This window comes from Anomaloglossus baeobatrachus, chromosome 5, assembly GCF_048569485.1.
Source record: "Anomaloglossus baeobatrachus isolate aAnoBae1 chromosome 5, aAnoBae1.hap1, whole genome shotgun sequence".
Taxonomy (NCBI): domain Eukaryota; kingdom Metazoa; phylum Chordata; class Amphibia; order Anura; family Aromobatidae; genus Anomaloglossus; species Anomaloglossus baeobatrachus.
Window position 1 is genome coordinate 400,893,158 of NC_134357.1, and position 25,535 is coordinate 400,918,692.

At 49.6% G+C, this 25,535-nt stretch overlaps 1 protein-coding gene across 1 annotated transcript in view; it reads left to right on the top strand.

Moving 5' to 3' along the window:
• Positions 1-10,215: 10,215 nt before the first annotated feature.
• The window catches only part of LOC142312777 (elongation factor 1-alpha, somatic form-like), a 105,646-nt gene continuing 90,326 nt past the window's right edge, over positions 10,216-25,535 (top strand). The window contains exons 1-2 of the mRNA XM_075351765.1: positions 10,216-10,356; positions 15,288-15,522. Coding sequence (XP_075207880.1) covers positions 10,216-10,356; positions 15,288-15,522 — 376 coding nt within the window. The remainder of the gene's footprint in view (positions 10,357-15,287; positions 15,523-25,535) is intronic.

The following is a 25,535-nucleotide window of genomic DNA, read 5'->3' on the forward strand; positions in this document are numbered from 1 at the left end:
CCACATTGGATTTGAAATGAAACCTCTACAACAGAATTCAAGTGCAGATTGTAACGTTTAATTTGAAGGTTTGAACAAAAATATCTGATAGAAATTGTAGGAATTGTACACATTTCTCTACAAACACTCCACATTTTAGGAGGTCAAAAGTAATTGGACAAATAAACCAAACCCAAACAAAATATTTTTATTTTCAATATTTTGTTGCGAATCCTTTGGAGGCAATCACTGCCTTAAGTCTGGAACCCATGAATATCACCAAACGCTGGGTTTCCTCCTTCTTAATGCTTTGCCAGGCCTTTACAGCCGCAGCCTTCAGGTCTTGCTTGTTTGTGGGTCTTTCCGTCTTAAGTCTGGATTTGAGCAAGTGAAATGCATGCTCAATTGGGTTAAGATCTGGTGATTGACTTGGCCATTGCAGAATGTTCCACTTTTTTGCACTCATGAACTCCTGGGTAGCTTTGGCTGTATGCTTGGGGTCATTGTCCATCTGTACTATGAAGCGCCGTCCGATCAACTTTGCGGCATTTGGCTGAATCTGGGCTGAAAGTATATCCCGGTACACTTCAGAATTCATCCAGCTACTCTTGTCTGCTGTTATGTCATCAATAAACACAAGTGACCCAGTGCCATTGAAAGCCATGCATGCCCATGCCATCATGTTGCCTCCACCATGTTTTACAGAGGATGTGGTGTGCCTTGGATCATGTGCCGTTCCCTTTCTTCTCCAAACTTTTTTCTTCCCATCATTCTGGCACAGGTTGATCTTTGTCTCATCTGTCCATAGAATACTTTTCCAGAACTGAGCTGGCTTCATGAGGTGTTTTTCAGCAAATTTAACTCTGGCCTGTCTATTTTTGGAATTGATGAATGGTTTGCATCTAGATGTGAACCCTTTGTATTTACTTTCATGGAGTCTTCTCTTTACTGTTGACTTAGAGACAGATACACCTACTTCACTGAGAGTGTTCTGGACTTCAGTTGATGTTGTGAACGGGTTCTTCTTCACCAAAGAAAGTATGCGGCGATCATCCACCACTGTTGTCATCCGTGGACGCCCAGGCCTTTTTGAGTTTCCAAGCTCACCAGTCAATTCCTTTTTTCTCAGAATGTACCCGACTGTTGATTTTGCTACTCCAAGCATGTCTGCTATCTCTCTGATGGATTTTTTCTTTTTTTTCAGCCTCAGGATGTTCTGCTTCACCTCAATTGAGAGTTCCTTAGACCGCATGTTGTCTGGTCACAGCAACAGCTTCCAAATGCAAAACCACACACCTGTAATCAACCCCAGACCTTTTAACTACTTCATTGATTACAGGTTAACGAGGGAGACGCCTTCAGAGTTAATTGCAGCCCTTAGAGTCCCTTGTCCAATTACTTTTGGTCCCTTTAAAAAGAGGAGGCTATGCATTACAGAGCTATGATTCCTAAACCCTTTTTCCGATTTGGATGTGAAAACTCTCATATTGCAGCTGGGAGTGTGCACTTTCAGCCCATATTATATATATAATTGTATTTCTGAACATGTTTTTGTACACAGCTAAAATAACAAAACTTGTGTCACTGTCCAAATATTTCTGGACCTAACTGTATATTGTAGTGTGTAAAGCGGGCTTAAGGTCGCTCCAGCCTGTCACACGCTGCGATGTCGCTAACGACGCCGGATGCGCGTCACAAACACCGTGACCCCGATGATATATTGTTAGCGATGTCACAGCGTGTAAATGGCCCTTTACTCTTTGGTATTAGTAGTAGCTAAACAAAAGAAGCATGTAATGTTACCAGAAAAAGTTGGCGTTTTCACGTTGATTGTTCCTGAAGCTTGCTGCTTCAGTGTTATTACAGTTAAAAGCATTTTATAGATTTTTATCATTTTAATAACAAATACATCGTTTATGCAAAGACTCAATGTTTAGGGTGCTGACTCTTATTTTTCAAGACCTAATGACAACCCATTCTTGTCACTGGCAGTTCTCAGCGCATGCGCAAATTCAGACTTTGGCTCAATGACAAACTGAGATATCAAACTGTGCATGGGCCACCACAGCACCACCAAGAGATAAATGTGTGCAAGCACAGCTTATGGCAAAGGTGGCACTGGCATAAACTTTAAAAAAAGAGGCAGATACAAACGCAGAGGGCCCAAAGCAGAGCCGAAGACCCTACCCACCTACCCACAGTGCCACCCCACATTCCCGCCCCAACGCACAAAAAGATTATTGCACCAAAACCTCTAATGTGAATTAAACAAGAACCGGGTTGTGTATTTCTTCACTACAGGTATCTATTAAATAAGTATAACAGGTCCATTATGGCCATCCTTTACTTTAACACGGAAAATTGTGATTACTGCGTCTCTTTAAGATTGTTTGAGACACCAGGAAGATTGATTGTCCAGAGAAAACTAAAGGTGAGCACTACCATGAGTCCGGTCTCCTGCTAACAATAAAGCATCCTGAGATCATTCATTTGTGGAGTTGCTTTTCATTCAAGGGAGTGAGATCTCTGATAGTTTTGATTAAAAACACTACTATGAATGAAGATTAGTATCTAAGCCTCCTCCAAAAGAAACTTTCTCTCAGTGACGAACACAGACAGAAAAGGGTTCCTGTGCAAGACCAATAGCCCTTTGCAGCCCAAAAGCTCATCAAAATGAACAATTCCACCTGCTTTGGAGGTGTCAGGGTATGTGCGCACGTTGCTTTTTACCTGCTTTTTTGCTGCTTTTTCTTCTGCGCTGTTTAATGCCAAAATGGATGTGTTCTTCTATTCAAGCAAAGTCTATGGGAATTTGGGTTTCTTGTTCACACTATGTTGTTCAAAATGCTGCCTTTTTGTGGCAGAACGTTGGTCAAAAACTCAGCTTTGCAGTGCAAAACCCAAATGGCAAAAACAATTGACATGTTGCTTCTTTGAAAAGCTGAGTTTTTGACCAAATTTCTGCCACAAAAAGGCAGCATTTTGAACAACATAGTGTGAACAAGAAACCCAAATTCCCATAGACTTTGCTTGAATAGAAGAACACATCCATTTCGGCATTAAACAGCGCAGAAGAAAAAGCAGCAAAAAAGCAGGTAAAAAGCAGGTAAAAAGCAACGTGCGCACATACCCTTAGTCGCCCCCTGAACGCTTGCACCCCTGTGCAGCTGCACAGGCTTTACCAATATGTCCGTGTGGCGCCCTGGACTACCCAGGTCGTCACAGGTACAACACTCACACACACCCCCAACCCCCGGACAGTTACATTAGTCAGACACAAAATCCTTGTTGCCTCCCTCCAGGGTCTGATGTCCACACCAGGTGGGGCGGAGCCAGGTGGTTGGCCCCGCCCACCGAGGAGTTCACAGGCCTGGAGGCGGGAAAAGGAGTAGATGAGTTTAGGAGGTAAAAGTGGAGAGAACTGCAAGTGTCTGGGTGTGTGGCCCAGGCACTGACAGCAAGGTTGGCAGACGGTGGTGGCCGTCTGCAGGAGTGCTGGATCAACACGGAACCATAGGACCAGGGAGGGCAGTGGCCCGCCGGTACCGAACCGGGGAGCGAAGTGAAGCTTGCACACACAGGCAGGGCCTTCGGACCCCGACCAGGCTTGGAGCCACCGACAAAGTCAAATCCGATAGTGACCGGAACCCCAGGGGTTTCCTAACAACCAAAGACCCGTTAGGAGGCAACCGTCTGCACCGTGAGGATATACAGCTACTGCCACCGGCTAGAGATCCAAGGGCCAGCGCCTGCGGGCAAAACGGGCTCCTCCGGCATCCATACACCGGGGAGCGGGCTACCGTTGGGAAGCCATCGGAGTCAACACAGTACACATAGGTGCAGGGAAAGACAGCCACCATCACCTGTCCGGGGAGAGACACTGCAGCCGGCTGCGGGACCCGTCCATCCAGCCGTTTGGTTTACCGGAGACTTTGTGGCTTTCTGTCTGAGTGAGTACAACAGTGCCATCCGCCACTGTGCTGTCCCTGCAACCCTGCACCTCACCAACCCTGCCTCCCCGTTACACCACCGGGCCCCGGGACCACCAACCCCTACCCACGGAGGGGGAAAACAACATAACAGCTGCTCCCTACCATCGCTCCCGGGATCCCCGTCACCAGCAGCGGTGGTGCCCATCTTCACCACAACCCGTGGGTGGCGTCACGGACTAAATCCCCAAACAATCAATCCCCTTTTCACTCACGGGCGAGGAGCGCCGCTCGAGTCCCCGGATCCGGCCCACCGCTCGAGCCACCGAGCAGCAGCAGCAGCGCCAGACCCGAGCGTTAGCGAGCGCAGCGCCCCGCCGCCCAGGACAACTTGGCGTCACAATTAGGATCCTACCCATCTACTTACCAGTAGAAGTGCGCCTTTCAGTCCCCGCCGGCGGCGTCCGGATGAAAAATTTGAAGTGCCACCATCTTGGGCGCAAAGATTTTCCCGCTCGAGCGTCTCCTCCGAGCAGAGGAGGCGCGAGAAGCAAAGCCCCGCCCCTAAAGAGGGAGTGTCGGAGGAATACCAAGGGGGGGAGGAAACAAGATGTCTGCACCCGACGGAGTCGCTGGAGGGCCGGCGGTCGCAGCCGCGGCGGCATGTAACTAGCGCTTCAGTGTGCAAGGATGCCAGGACTCTGCTGAAACACGTTCCTGGATCCAGCCGCAAGATGTGCCAGGAGCTCCAGGCCCAAGTCCACTTCATGCTGGCGAAGGGGACGTCGGAAATGAAGGGCCTGGCCGCAACCGTTTGGGCATCCGAAGTGGAGGTGGTCTCAGAGGAGCGGGTAAGCGACCCACGCCCCTTTGTCCCCGAGGGATCGGTCGATACGGCTGAGGGGCCCGGCCTGCTGCCGTCCATCACGCTACCTCCCTCACTGCCCATGCCCGCGGCCAACGCCCCGACCGACCCGTTGCCCCTGCCACCGGTAGCGGAGCCCGCAGCGTCTGTGGGAGAGGGCCCAGACCTGGGCCCCCCAGGCCTTACCTTTGTCACCGCCCTGGCACCTGTCCCGGCTTCCATCCTGGCCTCGACGGAGATGACGACGACCCCGGCAGTCCGCCCGGCCGCAGCGGAGGCGATCCTCAACCAGAGGCCAGCACCGCAAGTCCCGTCGACCGCTCCCAGACCCCGGGCCTCGGCTGAGGCACGGCGGGGATGCAGCTGTCAGGAGGCAGAGCAGGCCACGTCACAGCGGGGTCCCTCATTACCGAAGGTACCGGTCGTAGCCGGCACGGAGGGACTCTGTCTGGGCCCATCCCCCACACCCGCCTGAACCGGAGCAAGCAGAAGGTGCTCCACACTGGGAGCGGCAGCAACGGCAGCTGTGCCGCGGGATTGCTGTTTAAAGATGAGGAAAAGAAAAGTTGTTGTCCCCATTGGGACCCCCCAGCACCGTGTTTCCATTGAATGAATGACCACTAATCAAAACCGAAAAACTAACCTGATTGCCGTCCGAGAAGAGAACCGTCCCCGTTGGGACTGGAGTTGTCCTTGTTCAGTTAACCCCCTCTATACCTACATGAGAAACTCCTCATGAACATGGCCGAGAACTTGCGTGCCACCCACGAACTTGTGGGTTTGTAAATATGTTGTGGGATGGAAACCGTTGCCGCCTCCGGAGAGGCTGATTTGGAGGATGGGCCTGGAGGAAAGTGATGGCCCAAGCCTGCCACTACCGTAACCGGTGGCGATCCTCTGGGGGTCAGGGGTCCCCCCTTGGACGTATGGTCCCCTGAAGTGACAGTCGGGTGCGAATTACCGTACCCGTTCCCGCTCGGGCAGCCTGAACCTGGACTGGGGTCAAGCGGTGCTGCCCACTTCTTAGGGGCAGCATCAGGGCTAGGTTGCTTGGGTGGGTGAGCGGAAGACATCCGTCCGTCCGTCTTTGATTAAAAATGTTTACATGTGTGTTTAAGTGACCTGAAAAGTATGCTTGTGTGATATGTTTACCGTTTACCTGTTATTTATATTTTTACAGTTTTGAAAAATAAAACCGGTGATGGACGGGCAGCTCGCGGACGGTCTGCATTTTACCAAGGGGGAATGTGGCGCCCTGGACTAGCCAGGTCGTCACAGGTACAACACTCACACACACCCCCAACCCCCGGACAGTTACATTAGTCAGACACAAAATCCTTGTTGCCTCCCTCCAGGGTCTGATGTCCACACCAGGTGGGGCGGAGCCAGGTGGTTGGCCCCGCCCACCGAGTAGTTCACAGGCCTGGAGGCGGGAAAAGGAGCAGATGAGTTTAGGAGGTAAAAGTGGAGAGAACTGCAAGTGTCTGGGTGTGTGGCACAGGCACTGACAGCAAGGTTGGCAGACGGTGGTGGCCGTCTGCAGGAGTGGTGGATCAACGCGGAACCGTAGGACCGGGGTCGGGCGGTGGCCCGCCGGTACCGAACCGGGGAGCGAAGTGAAGCTAGCACACACAGGCAGAGCCTTCGGACCCCGACCAGGCTTGGAGCCACCGACAAAGGTCAAATCCGATAGTGACCGGAACCCCAGGGGTTTCCCAATAGTGCCATCCGGCACCGCGTCGCGCTGTCCCTGCAACCCTGCACCTCACCAACCCTGCCTCCCCGTTACACCACCGGGCTGCGGGACCACCAACCACTACCCACGGAGGGGCAAAACAACATCCCAGCTGCTCCCTACCATCGCTCCCGGGATCCCCGTCACCAGCAGCGGTGGTGCCCATCTTCACCACAACCCGTGGGTGGCGTCACGGACTAAATCCCCAAACAATCAATCCCCTTTTCACTCACGGGCAAGGAGCACCGCTCGAGTCCCCGGATCCGGCCCACCGCTCGAGTCACCGAGCAGAAGCAGCAGCGCTGGACCCGAGCGTTAGCGAGCGCAGCGCCCCGCCGCCCGCGACATCCGCCTCTGCTTTCTCCAGTAAGAATAGGAAATAATGGGTTGTTGTCAATCAGGATTTGGCCCAGAAGCGGATATCATGTGTGGCGCCCCTGAGGCTTCAGTTGCCACAGGTTACTCATCCCTGGTAAGGAAGAGGTTAACTGCTGGTGTTTCTCACATCCACAAACCACACACAGTTAGATGCCTTCCCACTAGTGTTGGCCTAGGGTAGATAGGAGGGTTGCCATCATGAAGCATGTGACTTTCCTGGTCTCTAGGAGAACCACCTGGGGGGCTGGCACCACTTGGGGAAAAGGAAGGAGCATTTTCACACTTTAGGCAGTTAGCCCCGGGCACAGCTTGGGGTGAGGAGCACAGTCGGGACTTCGGTCCAGGCATATTTTATTTTCTCTACCTTTACACTTCTGGGAGCACTATAAGACCCGTGGCTTGAAGCAGGCAGCTCAGCCCAGGTTCTCTACAGCTACCAGGGATTCCAGGGTCTCCGGTGAGCGCAGGAAACACCTGCAGCTCGTTCCACATTCCATCCATGGGGTTGGAGGGACCCCGGCCAGAAAGGACACACAGTGGGAACACCGACAGTGACCCCCAAATTATCCGGGATCGGCTGGGGCCCATGACAGCAGACACCGGTACCCTGAGAGCATAACTTGAACTGTGAGTAAATAGATGATTAATGGTTTGCACCTTGTGGTGAACCCTCCGTATTTGCTCTCATGAAGTCTTCTCTTTATGATAGACTTAGGCGGGCCTTGCACGCTGCGACATCGGTAACAATGTGTTACCGATGCTGCAGCGATAGTCCCGCCCCCGTCGCACGTGCAATATCTAGTGAAAGCTGCCGTAGCAGTTTCACACGCACATACCTGCCGTGCGACGTCCCTCTGGCCGGCGACCCGCCCCTTCCTAAGGGGGCGGGTCGTGCGGCGTCACAGCGACGTCACACGGCAGGCGGCCAATTGAAGTGGAGGGGCGGAGATGAGCAGGATGTAAACATCCCGCCCACCTCCGTCCTTCTCATTGCAGCCGGCGGCAAGTAAGGTGAAGTTCCTCGCTCCTGCGGCTTCACACACAGCGATGTGTGCTGCCGCAGGAGCGAGGAACAACATCGCATCTGTCGCTGCATCGGCATTATGGAAATGTCGGAGGCTGCAGCGATGATACGATAACGACGCTTTTGCGCTCGTTCATCGTATCATCTAGGATTTGCACACTACGACATCGCAAGTGACGCCGGATGTACGTCACTTTCGATTTGACCCCACCGACATCGCACCTGCGATGTCGTAGTGTGCAAAGCCGCCCTTATATACTGAAACACCTTGCTTCCTGGAGAGTCTTTGTCACTTGTGTGGATGTTGTGGAGTGGTTTTTCTTTACCATGAAAAAGAGATTCTGCGACGATTATGATTCCTTGGACATCCAGTCCTATTTGAGCTTTCAAGCTCACCAGTGCACTCTTTTTTTTTTTTTTTTTTTGCAGAATTTACTAATCTGTTGATTTGGCCACTCCTAACATTTTTGCAATCTACCTTATGGATTTCTTTTTTTTTTTTTTTTCAGCCCAATGATGACCTGTTTCTCTTCCATTTAGAGCTCCTTTGACTGCATGTTGTGGGTTCACAGCAACAGTTTGCAAATGTAAATGCCATACCAGGAATCAGCTCCAGAACTTTTACCTGCTTAATTAATGATTGATTAACAAAGAAATAGCCTATGCAGCCCATTAAAGAGCTTTCAAGATAATTGTCCAATCACCTTTGGTCCCTTGAAAACCTGCAGCTACATATTAAAGAGCTGTAATTCCTAAACCTTTACTTCAATTGAATACCCTAATATTAAAGCTGAGAGTCTGCACTTTAAGCCCATATTGATTATATAACTGTATCTTGAATATATTTTGATAAACAGCCAAAATACGAAAAGTTGCATCACTGTTCAAATATTTCTGCATCTAACTGTAGATACACAGACAGGCAGATAAATAGTGTGGTGTAATTGCTAATTACAGCATGCCAGTTGCCCGTGGAATTGGCACCTATACAGAATATACAGACACCACTCCCATCAGTATCAGGTTCTCAGAGGAAGCGTCTTTTCCAGGAACACTCCCTAAACTGACATTTATATAGGTTTGTATATAAATCAGAGCTAAACAATTAGATTTCTATCTACTGAAGGTGCAAATGGAGACTACACGGATGACGCCAAGAAAGGGATTCCCTGAAGTCTATAATTGGTTACAGTATGTGCAGACTAAAAGTGATAACTAAACTCTTAAAATAATGAACATCTGCATTTCTATGTAAAAACAACTTGCTGCTCATATGTTCAGTCTATGACAGCTTCAGTTTTCCAAAGACACAAAAGGTTAAAAGTGAGTGATCGGACTATTCTTAAGGCAATTTCCACCTTAAAGATGCTCTATACTTTCCAATACAAGTCAATGGGAAGGTTCAAAAGATGCGGAAGCTGCCCCAACATCTGAGTGCTTTGACAGCATTTCTACTTCACAACTACAGGCGGCGGGTTTTCATTGTTGAAAGGAGTTAAAAAAAAGTCAATAAAATAAAAATACCAGTAAAAAATATTCCCCACAAACACATTGTGAAAGGCTGAAAGCGCTAAAAAAACCCACAAAAAAACACTGCATCGAAATGACCAACAACAATCAAAAGACATTTCAGTATTATAAAACTGTAAGAGGGTGGCTAGGTCCATGTGCCCCTGCTCTGAAGACACTAATCATCTTTAATTTATAATAATATGAATTGTGTTAACGATTGCAATGTGTTAATGCATAATGTTTAAGTGTGGCCAGCTAGTGGCTGGGTTAGGTACTGCTCCCTGGTAAAGAGAATAGGTTCTGCTAGTACAGGAAGACTTCGGCAGGGAACAGTTAAGTTCTGTGGTTCGCCCACAGGGGGAAGAGCCAGCTGCAGGATACAGCCTGACTCCATCCAAGTTTAGTATGTTGAGTAGTGGTTAGAAAGCTATACTAGTGGGTAGTATAGTGAGTAGAAGTGTGCAAGCCCATCAGATACCTTAGGCCGAAAAAAGTGGGTGTCTGTGGCAGCCGTGACCTAACCCTCAGGGTCAAACCGGGAACAAAGCAAGGAGGAAGGGCTCCAGTCAGGGACGGGTAGAGGGTCACCTCTGTTCCCAAGTCGTGAGTATCAGGCCTGAAATCTGCAGAAGTTTCCCGGTCAGTGGACTGACTCCAGCATTACTAGTCCTCAAAGGGAGGCTTAGCATAGACCTGTGCAAGCAAGTTGGCATGGAGAGTGCAGTAAACAAGCTGTGTCCAACTTCGGTCAAAATCATTATACAGAACGGGTCCCTGTGGGTGGGACAAGACCATGGCCATGCAGGATTCTATGACTTTATTGTGTGAAACTGTGGTGCCAGGCAGTAAGAAGGACGAAGGACAAACAGCAGCAATAGTACCAGGAATAATGGAGCAGCCTAAAGTGAAACTGTGCCTTGAAGTCGAATGTGCTGTAAAGAACTTGTTCCAGTAATGTGCCTACAGTAATGATGTGCTTGAAGTACTGTGAGTAATGTTGAGTATAAGACTACTGAAAGAAATCAGTATCCGTGTCTGTGTCTACCCATCGAAAGAATCTTGGTTTTTACGAAGGCCTAATCACAGGTATTGCTTGTGTGCCGCCCTGCGACAGCTGACGGGCTGCTCGGATCTGGATCCTCAGTAGCTCGAGGGGTCTCCGTACCCGAAGCGGGATCGCGCGGTCACTTGAAATGAAAAAGGGGGAAAAGATATTTACAAAAGGGGGTGAAAGGATTGGATAGTGTTCGTGATGCCACCCACGGGTCATGGTAAGGCAGGATACCACCGCTGCTGCGTTTGGGGGAGAGCGCCCGGGAGCGATGGAATGGCAGCTTGTGATGTTAACCCCTCCGTGGGCAGGGGAATGTGTCCTGGGGCTCAGTGATGGATGGCTGGGGACCCGTTGGTAGTAGTGGGGGCACAATGTACTCACACAGTCCAGAGATTCTGACACTGACACTGGGTAAACCAAAGTCCTGAATGACTTGCAACCTTTGGGTGACCACGCTGGGTCCGTGCCCTTTTGGCGTTGCTGGTTAGTCTGAAGCCTTGTCCTGTGGCACTGTACTTTCTCTCTGTGTGGATCCCTTTCACCTGAAACTACTCGGGTCCCGCTCACCTGTGTGGCTAGCAGGGTGAGCTTGCTCTCAGGGTTCACGCTTGAGATTTTCTGGATGGATTTGGGAAGTCCTATCCCCCTTGTTGCGCTAGTACCACGATTTTGGAGCGGGTGGAGAACGGTTCATGAAGATTCCATTCTCGTCAGGGGAATTACTGGGCTGCATAAAACTTATTCAAAGCCTAGGGTCCGCGTACCCCGCCGTGCTTTGGCCCCTGCCCAGTTGTAGCACAAGGCCGCCGGTCTGCCCTCCGTGGCAGTACCGTGCCCCCTATCACTACCCCCTGCTACCGGGGTTCCAGCTCCTTCCAGGCCAGGCCAACGTCTGGCCCCTGGGATGGGTACAGGAGCCCAGCTCTGCAGCGTGACCTTGTCCTGTCACGGCTCACTGACACTCTCTGACTACTGACACTTCTGGCCCTCCTTCTACCATCCCCCCATCTGGGTGGCCCTATTCCCCTCAGGCCGCCCAATGGGTGTCTGGTGGGTGTTGTGCAGTGTGTTCCTCAAGATTTGTGTATACCTGTTCTTAGCAACACCAAAGGGACAGGACCCGTAACCAAGGAGGAGCGGGTACCATGCAGAAGGGCAGATTGCACGGCACCCTGTGACAACCTGATAGGCCAGGGCATCACATTCCCCCTTGGTTAAACATAGCTCATCCGCGAGCTACAGGACACCAAGCATTTATTAAACTTGTAAAGGAAAAAAGGGTTAACATGAATAACATTTATTTAACAGGTTCATCCCACATTAGGGAGGCTCTTAATCTTGAACGTTACTAAACTAGAGTTCATCTGCTAACAGGGGGACGCCACCGGTTTTGATGGCAGCGGGGACCCAACCTACCCCGTTGCAGTCCCTTCCTTCGACAGTCCAGTCCCAACGTCCCGGATCCCAATAACCCCCCACCCTAATAACCTGGTTCCCCTGGAAACCTAAATGGGTCCTTGGCCAGATTAAGCTCCCGGGATGTGTCAGACGACTCTTGTGGGCACAGGAGGTGCAATTATGTACAAGCCACAAGTTTGTATTGGTCACGCCAGTCCTGTGACCGTGGTCCATTTTTACTTAACTATTAAAACAACGAAGTCCTTGTACTGGTTGTACACTTGTAGCAAATCTAGAGGAAAATCAGGTTACTTTTCCGTTCCGTTTAAACTGTTTCATTAAAGCACTCATTTTCTAGCAGTTTCTATATTAAAAACAGCAAACTGGGAAAAATAACAAACGAAAACACCAATACCTAACAGTTCTATGGCATCGTTAACTTTTCAGTATTAACATTTTTTCTTACTGGTACCACTCACTGGGAGACTGGTAACCAACAGCAGCAGCTGGCACAACCTGCTCATCCACCATAGTGAGCCGTTTAACATCTAGGGCATACCAGCCCCGCTCGCTCCAGTGCCGGGTGTAGCTGACCAATTCCCCAGGCTCCAGGTTGAGGCCCGGGGGATCTCTTGGGAGGTGTTGCTCGACATTTCTTTTTGTAACAAACACCTTTTCAGCAAGACAGGCCTCGGATAGAAAACCCCACCCTTTCTCAGAGTCAAAACGGTGTACCATGCCCCTCCTCGGTGGGCCTCGTACACGGAACGTAGATTTCCTCAGATGATCCTTCTCTCTCTGGGTACGAGCAATCATCTCCCGCTGTCATTGATCTGCCGGGGTCGTTGTCGGTAGCAGCTGCTGTTGTGGTCGTTCCCAGCAGGGGGCATCGGCATCCGGCCTCAGCTGCCTAACTGGCTCTGGCTTTAAATGGACTCGGGTTTAGTCAGTTGAGTAGTGGTTAAAAAGCTGTATTAGTGAGTATTAAAGCAAGTAGAAGTGTGCAGGTCCATCAAATACCTTAGGCCAAAGAAAGTAGGTGTCTGCAGCAGCTGTGACCTGACCCTCGGGGTCTATCCGGGAACAGAGCATGCGGGAAGGGTTCCAGTCAGGGACGGGTAGAGAGTCATCTCCGATCCCAAGTCATGAATATCAGTAAAAAATATTCCCCACAAACACATTGTGAAAGCCATTGTGAATACCAGGCCCAAAGTCTACAGAGGTTTCCCAGGCAGTGTGGACTTACTTCAGTGGCACTAGTCCTCAAGAGGAGGCTTTGCATAGACCTGGGTGAACAGGTTGGCATGGAGAGTGCATTAAACAAGCTATGTCCTACGATGGTCAATACCATTATACCGAATAGGTAAGTGTGGGCGGGACGAGACCATGGCAATGTGGGACTCTACGCCAGGCAATAAGGAGTAGGACAGACAAATAGCAACAATAGTACCAGGAATAGTGAAGCAACCTAAAGTGAAACTGTGCCTTGAAGTCAAACGTAAAGAAAGTGTGACGCCCTGGCCAGGCCAGGTAGTCACAGATAGGGCCCCGCACTACACCAGTCCCCTAACAAGGTGAAAGCAGCCAAACATTTAAACCCTAGTCACCCCCCTCAGTGCTTGATGGACACACCAGGGGATGGTGCCAGGCGGTTGGACACGCCCACCGAGGAGTTTGGATGGCCTGAGGTGGGAAAAGACAGCAGATCAGTTTGAGAGTTCAGTGGAGGAGGTCAGGCCTGTGTGACAGGCCTGTAGCAGACTGACAGGTGCCAGGGTAGGAGCCCGGGTACCTTTGGCTAGGAGGCAGACGGAGGCCTCTGTCTGCAGGAGTCAGGAAGACAGCTCGGTGGAACCGTGGTGGACCGGGACAGGGTAGTGGCCCGCCGGTACCGACACAGGGAACCAACTCGGAAACCAGAGCACAAAGGGGGTACTCAGACCCTGAAGCTATGTCCAGAAGCTACTGGGGGTTAGCTAATTAACTGATTGCGGCCAGGACTATAGGTCCTGTCCCACCCAAAGTCCCTACTGAAGGCAACAGCCCAACGAGGGGGATAGAAAGCCACCGCCACGGCAGAGAGATCCCATGGGCCAGCGTCTGTGGGCAAAGGGCTCCACAGGCCAACCACAAGACGGGGAGCTGACTCCTGCAGTTACAAGCACAGGTAGTCCACCATCACAAAACAGGTGCAGGAGAAAGGCAGAGACCACCAACCGGGTGGGGGACCAGACTGCAGCCGGCTGCGGGCACCGACCACCATCACCTTGGTTTACCAGGGACTCGTGTGTTTACTAATAGTGAGCAGACAAGAAGAGAAAAGTACCGCACATAATGGGGAGCACAACAACAATAATTGATAAAGACAACCTTTATTTGTAGTAAAAGTTAAAAACCATTAAAATACAAAACACACACCTAATAACACGGCATGCGCCCACCGTCCAGCTCCAAAACAATGTTATGCATATTACAAATCGTAAGATACAAGCATTAATGATGCATTGCAATATTTATAGTAGCAATAAACAGCCTATATACAGCCGTAACAACCCAGGGGAAGTGCATAGCATGATCATATACCCTCGTGAGGCCACAGGGCAAAAACGGCCCAATAATACCAGAATATAGTTAGAATTATATGGTTTGCAAACTGCTAACCAGGGTCAAATAGCCTAATATGGCACTGTACCTAAGCTCATGTACAAACCATAGGTCCCTCTAGGGGAGAAGAGGGTAAGGAGCGTGGAAGCGAGGACGGAGGGTAGGCATGGAATACCGTGAGCAAGGCCCACGCGTATCGCCACAGAAAGACGGCTTCCTCAGGGTAGGCGTGCCCAAAACTACAAAACCGGAAGGTTATGAAGGGTATGTCATTGCAAAAAATATATAAATCACCTGTTTGGTGTGTTAGCTATTGGTCCGGACCGGTCCGTCATGGAGGGATATGTGCGGAGCATCGCAGTGTGGTATATGCGATGCGCGCCGCCATCTTGGAAAGTCCGCGCATGCGCGGGAAGTCCGGGATGGCAGCGCGAGAGGCTCAAAAAGCAGCGCACGCACAGGGCTGCCGTAATGTAATAAGAGGTATTTGCTGTGCGCCTATATCTATGACGCAGCCCTCCTGTATGTTATGTATGAGGGCACATAGTAAGAAAGAGACATCACCTAAAGAGAAGGAAAGGAGCATAGGTTTGGGGTAAGGAGCGTAATCGGCTTGGAGTCCCAATGAATGAGTAGGAACAGTAAAAAGGTCGGGGGAAAATTTGAAAGATACCCTGGTTAAGAGCCACTTCTCGGGAGTGGTGGGCAAGTTAAACCGGGGCATTTCCCTCAGGGGCTCTTTTCCCTGTGGGGACTGTAGCATTTGTAGATACATGCGCCCTGTTTCTAAAAACTTTTGTAATCCACAGGATTCATCTGTACATGCTTTGAAGGCCTACATAAATTGCAAGACAAGAAACGTAATTTACGCCTTGATTTGCCCCTGTAATAAGCTTTATGTGGGCCAAACCTCCCAGGAGCTCAGGAAAAGAGCACAGAAACACCTCTCAACTATCAATCTGGCGGCTGCCGATCAGAAAAAGGGCAATCCCATCACCCCTGTTGCAGCGCATTTTCTGGAACGTCATCAGGGATCTTGTTCAGGTATCCGTATTTTGGGTCCACAGAAGTATATAGGTAGTGGTAGAGGTGGCTCTTGCCACAAATGGCTTCTACAGAATGAGGCAAAGTGGATATTTACATTGGATACCGTCGCCCCTGGGGGGCTAAATGAAGAACTATTGTTCACTGGATTTTTGGGCTAATAAGATTGGTGTCTCTTATCTTTTTATTTTTATTTTTACTTTTTCCAGGACACGAAACATCTCTTTTCCTTTCCTCGTATGGCCATTTGTTCATCATTATTATTATTATTATTATTATTATTATTATTTATTATTATAGCGCCATTTATTCCATGGCGCTTTACAAGTGAAAGAGGGTATACGTACAACAATCATTAACAGTACAAGACAGACTGGTATAGGAGGAGAGAGGACCCTGCCCGCGAGGGCTCACAGTCTACAGGGAATGGGTGATGGTACAATAGGTGAGGACAGAGCTGGTTGCGCAGTGGTCTACTGGGCTGAGGGCTATTGTAGGTTATGTCTTCATTTCCAGCTAGCCTTGATGCGCATACTATGGACATGCATATGTGTATGCACATATACAAATGGTGCTTCTTGGCGTCGCTTTGGATTGAAAAGAGGGTGGTTTAAGCGGCTCTGAAGATGCATACTATGGACATGCATGTGTGTATGCACATACACAAATGGTACTTCTTGGCGTCTCTTTGGATTGAAAAGAGGGTGGGTTAAGCAGCTCTGAAGATGCACACTATGGACATTCATATGTGTATGCACATATATAAACAGTACTTCTTGGCGTCTCCTTGGATTGAAAAAAGAGGGCAGTTCTAGCTGCTCTGAAGATGAAATGATCCTTGAATCCACGTACCAGCACTTATGATAAATGTCAAGAGGTCTTTTATATTTGCTTACACACTATGTGTGCAATCCTTGTATATTTGTGACTGGCACACTACCATTTGGTATCTATATTACTACTCATATATGGGTTCCATATTATAACTATATGTAATTACACTATTCTTGCTGTGCATGTTAATTATTTGCTCTTGTTTGAGCATAAAAAATATTGATTTATATATTTTTCTTCATCTTTTTTCTCCCCCCCCTCTTTTTCTTTTTCTTTTTCTTTTCCTTCTTTTCTCTTTTCCTTCTCCCCTTCTCCTCTCTCCTTTTCCCCCGACCTTTTTTCTGTTCCTACTCATTCATTGGGACTCCAAGCCGATTACGCTCCTTACCCCAAAATTATGCTCCTTTCCCTCTCTTTAGGTGATGTCTCTTTCTTACTATGTGCCCTCATACATAACATACAGGAGGGCTGCGTCATAGATATAGGCGCACAGCAAATACCTCTTATTACATTACGGCAGCCCTGTGCGTGCACTGCTTTTTGAGCCTCTCGCGCTGCCATCCCGGACTTCCCGCGCATGCGCGGACTTTCCAAGATGGCGGCGCGCATCGCATATACCACACTGCGATGCTCCGCACATATCCCTCCATGACGGACCGGTCCGGACCAATAGCTAACACACCAAACAGGTGATTTATATATTTTTTGCAATGACATACCCTTCATAACCTTCCGATTTTGTAGTTTTGGGCACGCCTACCCTGAGGAAGCCGTCTTTCTGCGGCGATACGCGTGGGCCTTGCTCACAGTATTCCATGCCTACCCTCCGTCCTCGCTTCCACGCTCCTTACCCTCTTCTCCCCTAGAGGGACCTATGGTTTGTACATGAGCTTAGGTACAGTGCCATATTAGGCTATTTGACCCTGGTTAGCAGTTTGTAAACCATATAATTCTAACTATATTCTGGTATTATTGGGCCAATTTTGCCCTGTGGCCTCACGAGGGTATATGATCATGCTATGCACTTCCCCTGGGTTGTTACGGCTGTATATAGGCTGTTTATTGCTACTATAAATATTGCAATGCATCATTAATGCTTGTATCTTACGATTTGTAATATGCATAACATTGTTTTGGAGCTGAACGGTGGGCGCATGCGGTGTTATTAGGTGTGTGTTTTGTATTTTAATGGTTTTTAACTTTTACTACAAATAAAGGTTGTCTTTATCAATTATTGTTGTTGTGCTCCCCATTATGTGCGGTACTTTTCTCTTCTTGTCTGCATAGTTCTCCCGCCGCACGGGTGAGCACCTGTTCTGATACTTTATACTATTTTTGGCGGTGCACCCTCTCTCTGGTTGTTCGTTTACTAATAGTGAGTACATCAGTGCCCTGCGGCCGCCCTTCTCCCTGCACCGCCCAACTCCCCCAACGGGTCCCGGGGCCACCATCCCTACCGACGGAGGGGTTAACAACTTGCTGCGCAACATCTCCCCCGGGTGCCCCGTAACTGCAGTGGTGGTGTCCACCTTCACCACATCCCGTGGGTGGCATCACGAACTTAAACACGGCTCCGGCCATACACCTACGTCCCTGCACCGCCAACCCCTTTTTGATCGGAGTGACTGCAGGATCCCCGGGTCCGGAGACCCTCAAGCCACCCACTGAAGGTCCGGACCCGAGTGGCTCGGCTGCCGAGCACGGGGCGGCACAAAAACACCTATGTAAAGAACTTGTTCAAGTATTGTGCAGGTAGTAATGATGTGTTCGAAGTACAGTGCGTAATGTTGAATAAAACACTGTTCAGAAAGAAATCAGTTAGGCTGCGCGCACATCAGCGGTATTCTACCGCAATGCCGGATCTGTCAGAAATGCGGTACAGTTCAATACAGTGGAATCGCGGCAAGATAAGGTCACAGGCGGTCATATGCGGCTTGTATAGCATTGTTCACGCACCAGCTGTCTGATCCCCGTAGCACACTGGGCAACTTTCTACATTTGCTTACAAGTACTGCACATGTCTGAACTAGCAGTGAAATTAACCCCAGGACTCCAGGTCTGTACAATCTTATTATCATATCTACCCTCTAAGCTCAAGAGACTCTGAATCTGCTTCTAAAAGCATGCCACTATTACATCTGAAACAAATCGTGCTCTTAAAGCTCCAGAACCCTAATTGCACTTCAGCATTCAACTCCAAGCTGTATTTGCCGTGGCCTACCCACAAAAGACTGTGAAACAAACAGTATATTCCATGTTGTTTTTCTTTATTCCTGCAGTTGTGACGCCCTGGACTAGCCAGGTAGTCACAGACATAACACCACACACACCCCCTACCCTAGACAGTCACACCAGTCAAACAAAAACCCTTGTTGCCTCCCTCCAGGGTCTGATGTTCACACCAGGTGGGGCGGAGCCAGGCGGTTGGCCCCACCCACCGAGGAGTTCACAGGTCTGGAGGCGGGAAAAGCAGTCAGTTTAGTTTTGGAGATGAAAGAAAGAGGACACAAACAGTCGGTGTCTGGGTAGGGGCCCAGACACAAACAGCAAGGTTGGCAGACGGTGATGGCCGTCTGCAGGAGTTAGTGAATCTCTGCAGAGCCGTAGGACCGAGGTCGAACGTTGGCCCGCCGGTACCGAACCGGGGAGCGGAGTGAAGCTAAGCACACAGGCAGAGCCATCGGACCCCGACTAGGCTTGGAGCCGCCGACAACAGTCAAATCCAAGTGTGACAGGAACCCCAGGGGTTTCCCAACAACCAAGACCCGACAGAAAGCTAGAGGATACACAGAGGACATCGAGAGGATATACAGCCACCGCCATAGGCTAGAGATCCAAGGGCCAGCGCCTGCGGACAAAACGGGCTCCTACGGCACCTATACACTGGGGAGCGGACTACCGGTGGGCAACTACAGGAGTCAGAACATTCTAACAGGTGCAGGGAAAGACAGCCACCATCAGCCATCCGGAGAGAGCACAACACTGCAGCCGGCTGCGGGACCCGTCCATTCAGCCGTTTGGTTTACCAGAGACTCTGTCATTGACTGTCTGAGTGAGTACACCAGTGCCATCCGGCATCGCGCCGCGCTGTCCCTGCAACCCTGCACCCCCAGCCATCCAGCCTCCCCATTACACCACCGGGCCCCGGGATCACCAACCCCTACCCACAGAGGGGACAACATCCTAGCTGCTCCCTACCATCGCTCCCGGGATCCCCGTCACCATCAGCGGTGGTGCTAATAATCACCACGACCCGTGGGTGACGTCACGAACCATCTCCCTAAACAAACCACCCACTTTTCACTCACAGGTGAGGAGCGCTGCTCGAGTCATCCCCTCCGCCCGCGACACAGTATTAAAGCAACTGTTATCCCCAAGACCGTGTCTGTGGACTGTCCATCAGCTGTGGATACTGTGTGGGGATGGATAGCAGGGAACATCAGGGCCTTGTAGACCACCCAGGGAACACGACCCCTGAACCCTCGTGCCAGAACAGCAACTGTGACATATAGAACATTTGAGGTCCTCTGTCCCTGGGCCCTTACAAAGGTCGAATTTGGCGTCATGAACAGGATCATTCCTCTGTGCCTATCTTCTCTTAGTGCACTACAAGTCTCAGCATTGCTCATTAACTTCTATCTTGCTAGTGAGTACTGCCAAAGACTGTTTCCTGTTATATGCTGGGGTTAACAGCACCTGCACCAGCTCTTCTACTCTCCTGCCTTCCAAGTTACTCAAATAAGTGCAAATCCTCATTCACAGCAGTGCTATATTCAAGAGGGGGAGCCTTCCATCTCAGAGATTGTGTTGGTGCATAATAGTGCATCCCTTAAAGCTACAGTGTCGTCATTATTCTTAAAGAGGCAGTACTTGCATCATCACCAAAATGTCTGAACCTCTTCATAATAACCAGCCGAGTCTGTTAACTCTGTATCATCACTATACTAAGTGGGTTGCTGTTGTGCCAGTAAAAGACCTTACAGCTCGGACTACAGCTATTACCTTCTACCATGAATATGTGAGACATTACGGTTGCCCTGAAGCAGTCCTCACAGATCGTGGATCTGCCTTTAAGTCACAATTATTTCAAGAACTCTGCCAATTCCATGAGTGCAAAAAGCTGAGAACAACTGCCTATCATCCCCAAGGGAATGGCCTCTGTGAGAAAGTCAACCAGACCTTCATCAATATGCTGCGAACAGCATCTGTTACCAAACAAGCTGAATGGCCTCAATTGCTTGATGAGTTAGTGGAAAACTACAACAATACTGTCCACTGTTCTACAGGCTACGGGGATGTCGTTCCGTGGTATCACGCCAACAGGGGCATGATACCACGGAAATATGCAGACGTCCATAGGGCAAGGCGCCGCCCCTGTGACCACATTCCCTGCTATTTACATACGAAATATGGAGGTAATCAAACGTTTTTTATTACTTTCATATTATACAATTTTACAGCACAGGGATGGGTAGGGAGGTGTAATTAGGGCACACATGCGTCTGCTGATAGGTCAGAACGCATTTCTAGGTGACAGGTTCCCTTTAATTTATTTATTTTTCTGGTAGGAAAAGAGTATGAAATGAATTTGTATTTTTTAGATAGTTAAAACCTTTTTATATTTTTTTGTTTATTTTTTAATCCCTGCAGTTGACTTGAAATTACGATCTGTCAATCATTTATATACTGCAAAAACCAAAATACCTCAGTATATAGAGGAAATCTTAGCCTGTAGTTGAGCTTCAGTGTATTACCAAAATGGCAGAGACAGCGGCCTTCAGCCATAGTACCCTATAGGCATCCAGTGATTGCTCATCAGCTCTCTAGCACCCCGCTAATCATATACATGAGAACCCCACTAATCATATACTTGAGAACCCCACTAATCATATACATTTACAATCTTTTTCTGTTAAGGGTTAATCTATCAGCCAGGAGTAAAAGGAGTAAAGGCCGCTTTACACGCGGCGATTTATCATGCGATCGCACCCGGCCCCATCGTTTGTGCAACACGGGCAATTTGTTGCCCGTGTCGCACAAAGTCGTAAACCCCCGTCACATGTACTTACCTCCCGAACGACCTCGCTGTCGGCGGCAAACATCCACTTCCTGAAGGGGGAGGGACGTTCAGCGTCACAGCGATGTCACACAGCGGCTGGCCAATAGAAGCGGAGAGGCGGAAATGAGCGGGACGTAAACATCCCGCCAACCTCCTTCCTTCCGCATTGCCGGCGGACACAGGTAAGCTGCAGTTCATCATTCCCAGGGTGTCACACGGAGCGACGTGTGCTGCCTCGGGAACAATGAACAACCGGCGTGCAGAATGACATTCGATTTTTAGAAAATGAGCGACGTGCTAACGAGCAACGATAAGGTGAGTATTTTTGCTCGATCACACTCGCTCGTAGCTGTCACACGCTACGATATGTCAAATGATGCCGGATGTGCGTCACTAATGACGTGACCCCGACGACATACCGTTTGATATATCGTAGCGTGTAACGGGCCCTTTACTCTGAAGAGAAAGGTTTTTGTTGCCTGATGTCCTGCAGTTCACTTTTGGGTCTAGGTCTTGAGGATCCCACTGACAGCTCAAAAAACTATTGTAAAATGCAGACGTCATCAAACAAAATTGCTGAGCTACGTCATGCGAGAGCGCACACAGTGTGTACTGAGCCAAAAACATTCTAAGGAGCTCGTAAACCACTTTTCACACGCTCCTTGCTTCTGATCAGGCTTTCGAGTACTACGTTGGGGCCTCAGGACCCTCACTAATCTACAGGACATTTATCAGCCTACAACATAACAAAAACTGTCAGTCGTTTAGTTGCACTTTACATTTTCGCAAGTGAATACTCCACTTTCAGGACCCTTGTCAGAGGAGAGCAGTTACAAATCCCTCACTCTGGAGGACCCCAACATGTCCGTACCATACAAGCACAGCCTGTAGATTTCAATATGAACTGTGTAATACCTTCTTACCCCAGTGAAGGAGCTGTACGGATATTGAACACTGGATTCTCCCTCAGATTGTAGCTGATCGCTAAGGCGGGCTTTGCACGTTGCGACATCGCAAGCCGATGCTGCGATGTTGCACGCGATAGTCCCCGCCCCCGTCGCAGGTACAATATCTTGTGAAAGCTGGCGTAGCGAAAATTATCGCTACGCCGGCTTCACATGCACTCACCTGCCCTGCGACCGTCGCTCTGGCCGGCGACCCGCCTCCTTATTAAGGGGGCGGGTCGTGCGGCGTCACAGCGACGTCACACGGCAGGCGGCCAATAGGAGCGGAGGGGCGGAGATGAGCAGGATGTAAACATCCCGCCCACCTCCTTCCTTCCGCATAACCTACGGACAGGGCCGGCTCCAGGTTTTTGTGGGCCCTGGGCGAAAGAGTCTCAGTGGGCCCCATCCACACATAGACATGCACAGATACATACACATACAGGCACACGTACACATACTTAAAGAGAAATTCACAAAAACACATAAATAGACATAAATCTAGACACAGTCATACACTGCCATACATAGATACATATCATACATACACACACATTATTTTTATATATTTATCCTGTATATATTTCTAATATTGGGAAGCCGGCAACAGCCTCATTCACCTCCCGGCTTGTCTAACAGACATGGCCGCACATAGGGCACACTAACACTGCTGTATATACATCACAAGAGAGGTCTGGGCTGGTGGGGGACATACAGCACCTGGGTGGAGGGGACATACAACTCTGGGGGTATAGTAGTATGCAACCCCCATATTGTGTTATGAAGCCCCCATTGTCCTCCATATAGTATTATGTAGCCCCCACATGCACTATGCAGCCCCCATATAGCACAATGCAGACCCAGATAGCATTAGGCACCTTCATGTAGTATACAGCACACATATAGCACAATGCAGACCCAGATAGCATTAGGCACCCTCATGTAGTACACAGCACCTATATAACACTGTGCAGAGCCAGACAGCACAGTACAGAGCCAGATAGCATTAGGCACCCTCATGTGGTACACAGCACCTATATAACACAGTGCAGAGCCAGATAGCATTAGGTATCCTCATGTAGTACACAGGCTTATATAGTACAGTGCAGACCCAGACAGCACAGTGGAGAGCCAGATAGCATTAGGCACCCTCATGTAGCATACAGCTTGTATATAGCATAGCCTGTATATAGCACAGTGCAGAGCCAGATAGCAGTAGGCACCCTCATGTAGAATACAGTGATTAATACTCAGTGGCGTAACTAGAGTTTGATGGGCCCTGGTGCAAAATTTGGATCGGGGCCCCCCTCCACGTACACCGACACTTAGGGTGCGGGATAATGACACTGACACTCGGGGTACAGGATAATGATGCTGACACTTGGCTCTTACCCTCAGCACCCAGGTTTCCCATGATCTGAAATCCCTCTATCAGTACCCAGCTTTCCCATGTTCTGATATCCATCTTTCCCTCAGCACCCAGCTTTCCCATAACAGAGTAAAGCTGGGTGCTGAGAGATGTATAGCAGAGCATGGGAAATCTGGGTGCTGAGGGAAAGAGCCTTTTTCCCTCAGCACAAAACATTCCCATCCCATACTTGTATCTTTGTCCCCCCTTGTATATAGATCTCCAAATACTGTAATGGCCCCCACATAGCCTTCCGTATAATATAAAGGGTCCCACATAACCCGTCATATATTATAATGCACCCCCATAGTTCTCCATGTATTATAATTCACCCCATAGTACTCCATATATTATACTGCACCACAGTCCTCCATGTTTTATAACGCACACCCATGTGTGACCATGTGTAAGGTAGCCTCCATATTCCTCCATTTATTATAATGTAGCCCCCATAGTGCTATATGTATTATAATGTAGCGCCATAAATCATCATTTTGTATTATGCAGCCCCATACTCCTCCATGTATAATGCACCCCTAGTCCATGTATAAGGTGTCCTTCATGTTTATTATGCAGTCCCATAGACCTCCATGTATCATGGAGCCAGCACCCCCAGGTCTCCATGTGTCATGCAGCCAGCAAAATAAAAAACAAGTACCTCTCTTCTCCTTCCAACCCTGCGACTGCGGTAGTTATGCCCCTGCCCCCATATGTGACACACCCTGCACCCCCATATCACACACACTACACCCCCATATCTCACACACCCTGCTTCCCATACAGCCTGCACCCCCATATCACACACACTACACCCCCATATCACACACACTACACCCCCATATCTCACACCCTGCTTCCCATACAGCCTGCACCCCCCATATCACACACACACACACTGCTCCCCATACAGCCTGCACCCCCCATATCCCACACACACACACTGCTCCCCATACAGCCTGCACCCCCCATATCCCACACACACTGCTTCCCATACAGCCTGCACCCCCATATCCCACACACACACACTGCTCCCCATACAGCCTGCACCCCCTATATCCCACACACACACACTGCTCCCCATACAGCCTGCACCCCCCATATCCCACACACACACACTGCTCCCCATACAGCCTGCACCCCCCATATCCCACACACACACACTGCTCCCCATACAGCCTGCACCCCCCATATCCCACACACACACACTGCTCCCCATACAGCCTGCACCCCCCATATCCCACACATACTGCTTCCCATACAGCCTGCACCCCCCATAACCCACACACACACACACTGCTCCCCATACAGCCTGCACCCCCCATATCGCACACACTGCTCCCCATACAGCCTGCACCCCCCAGATCTCACACACTACACCCCCATATCTCACACACCCTGCTTCCCATACAGCCTGCACCCCCCCATGTCACATACACACTACACCCCCATATCTCTCATATAAGCCTGTGTACTATCTCATGTAGTACACAGGCTTATATAGTACAGTGCAGACCCAGACAGCACAGTGGAGAGCCAGATAGCATTAGGCACCCTCATGTAGCATATAGCTTGTATATAGCATAGCCTGTATATAGCACAGTGCAGAGCCAGATAGCAGTAGGCACCCTCATGTAGAATACAGTGATTAATACTCAGTGGCGTAACTAGAGTTTGATGGGCCCTGGTGCAAAATTTGGATCGGGGCCCCCCTCCACGTACACCGACACTTAGGGTGCGGGATAATGACACTGACACTCGGGGTACAGGA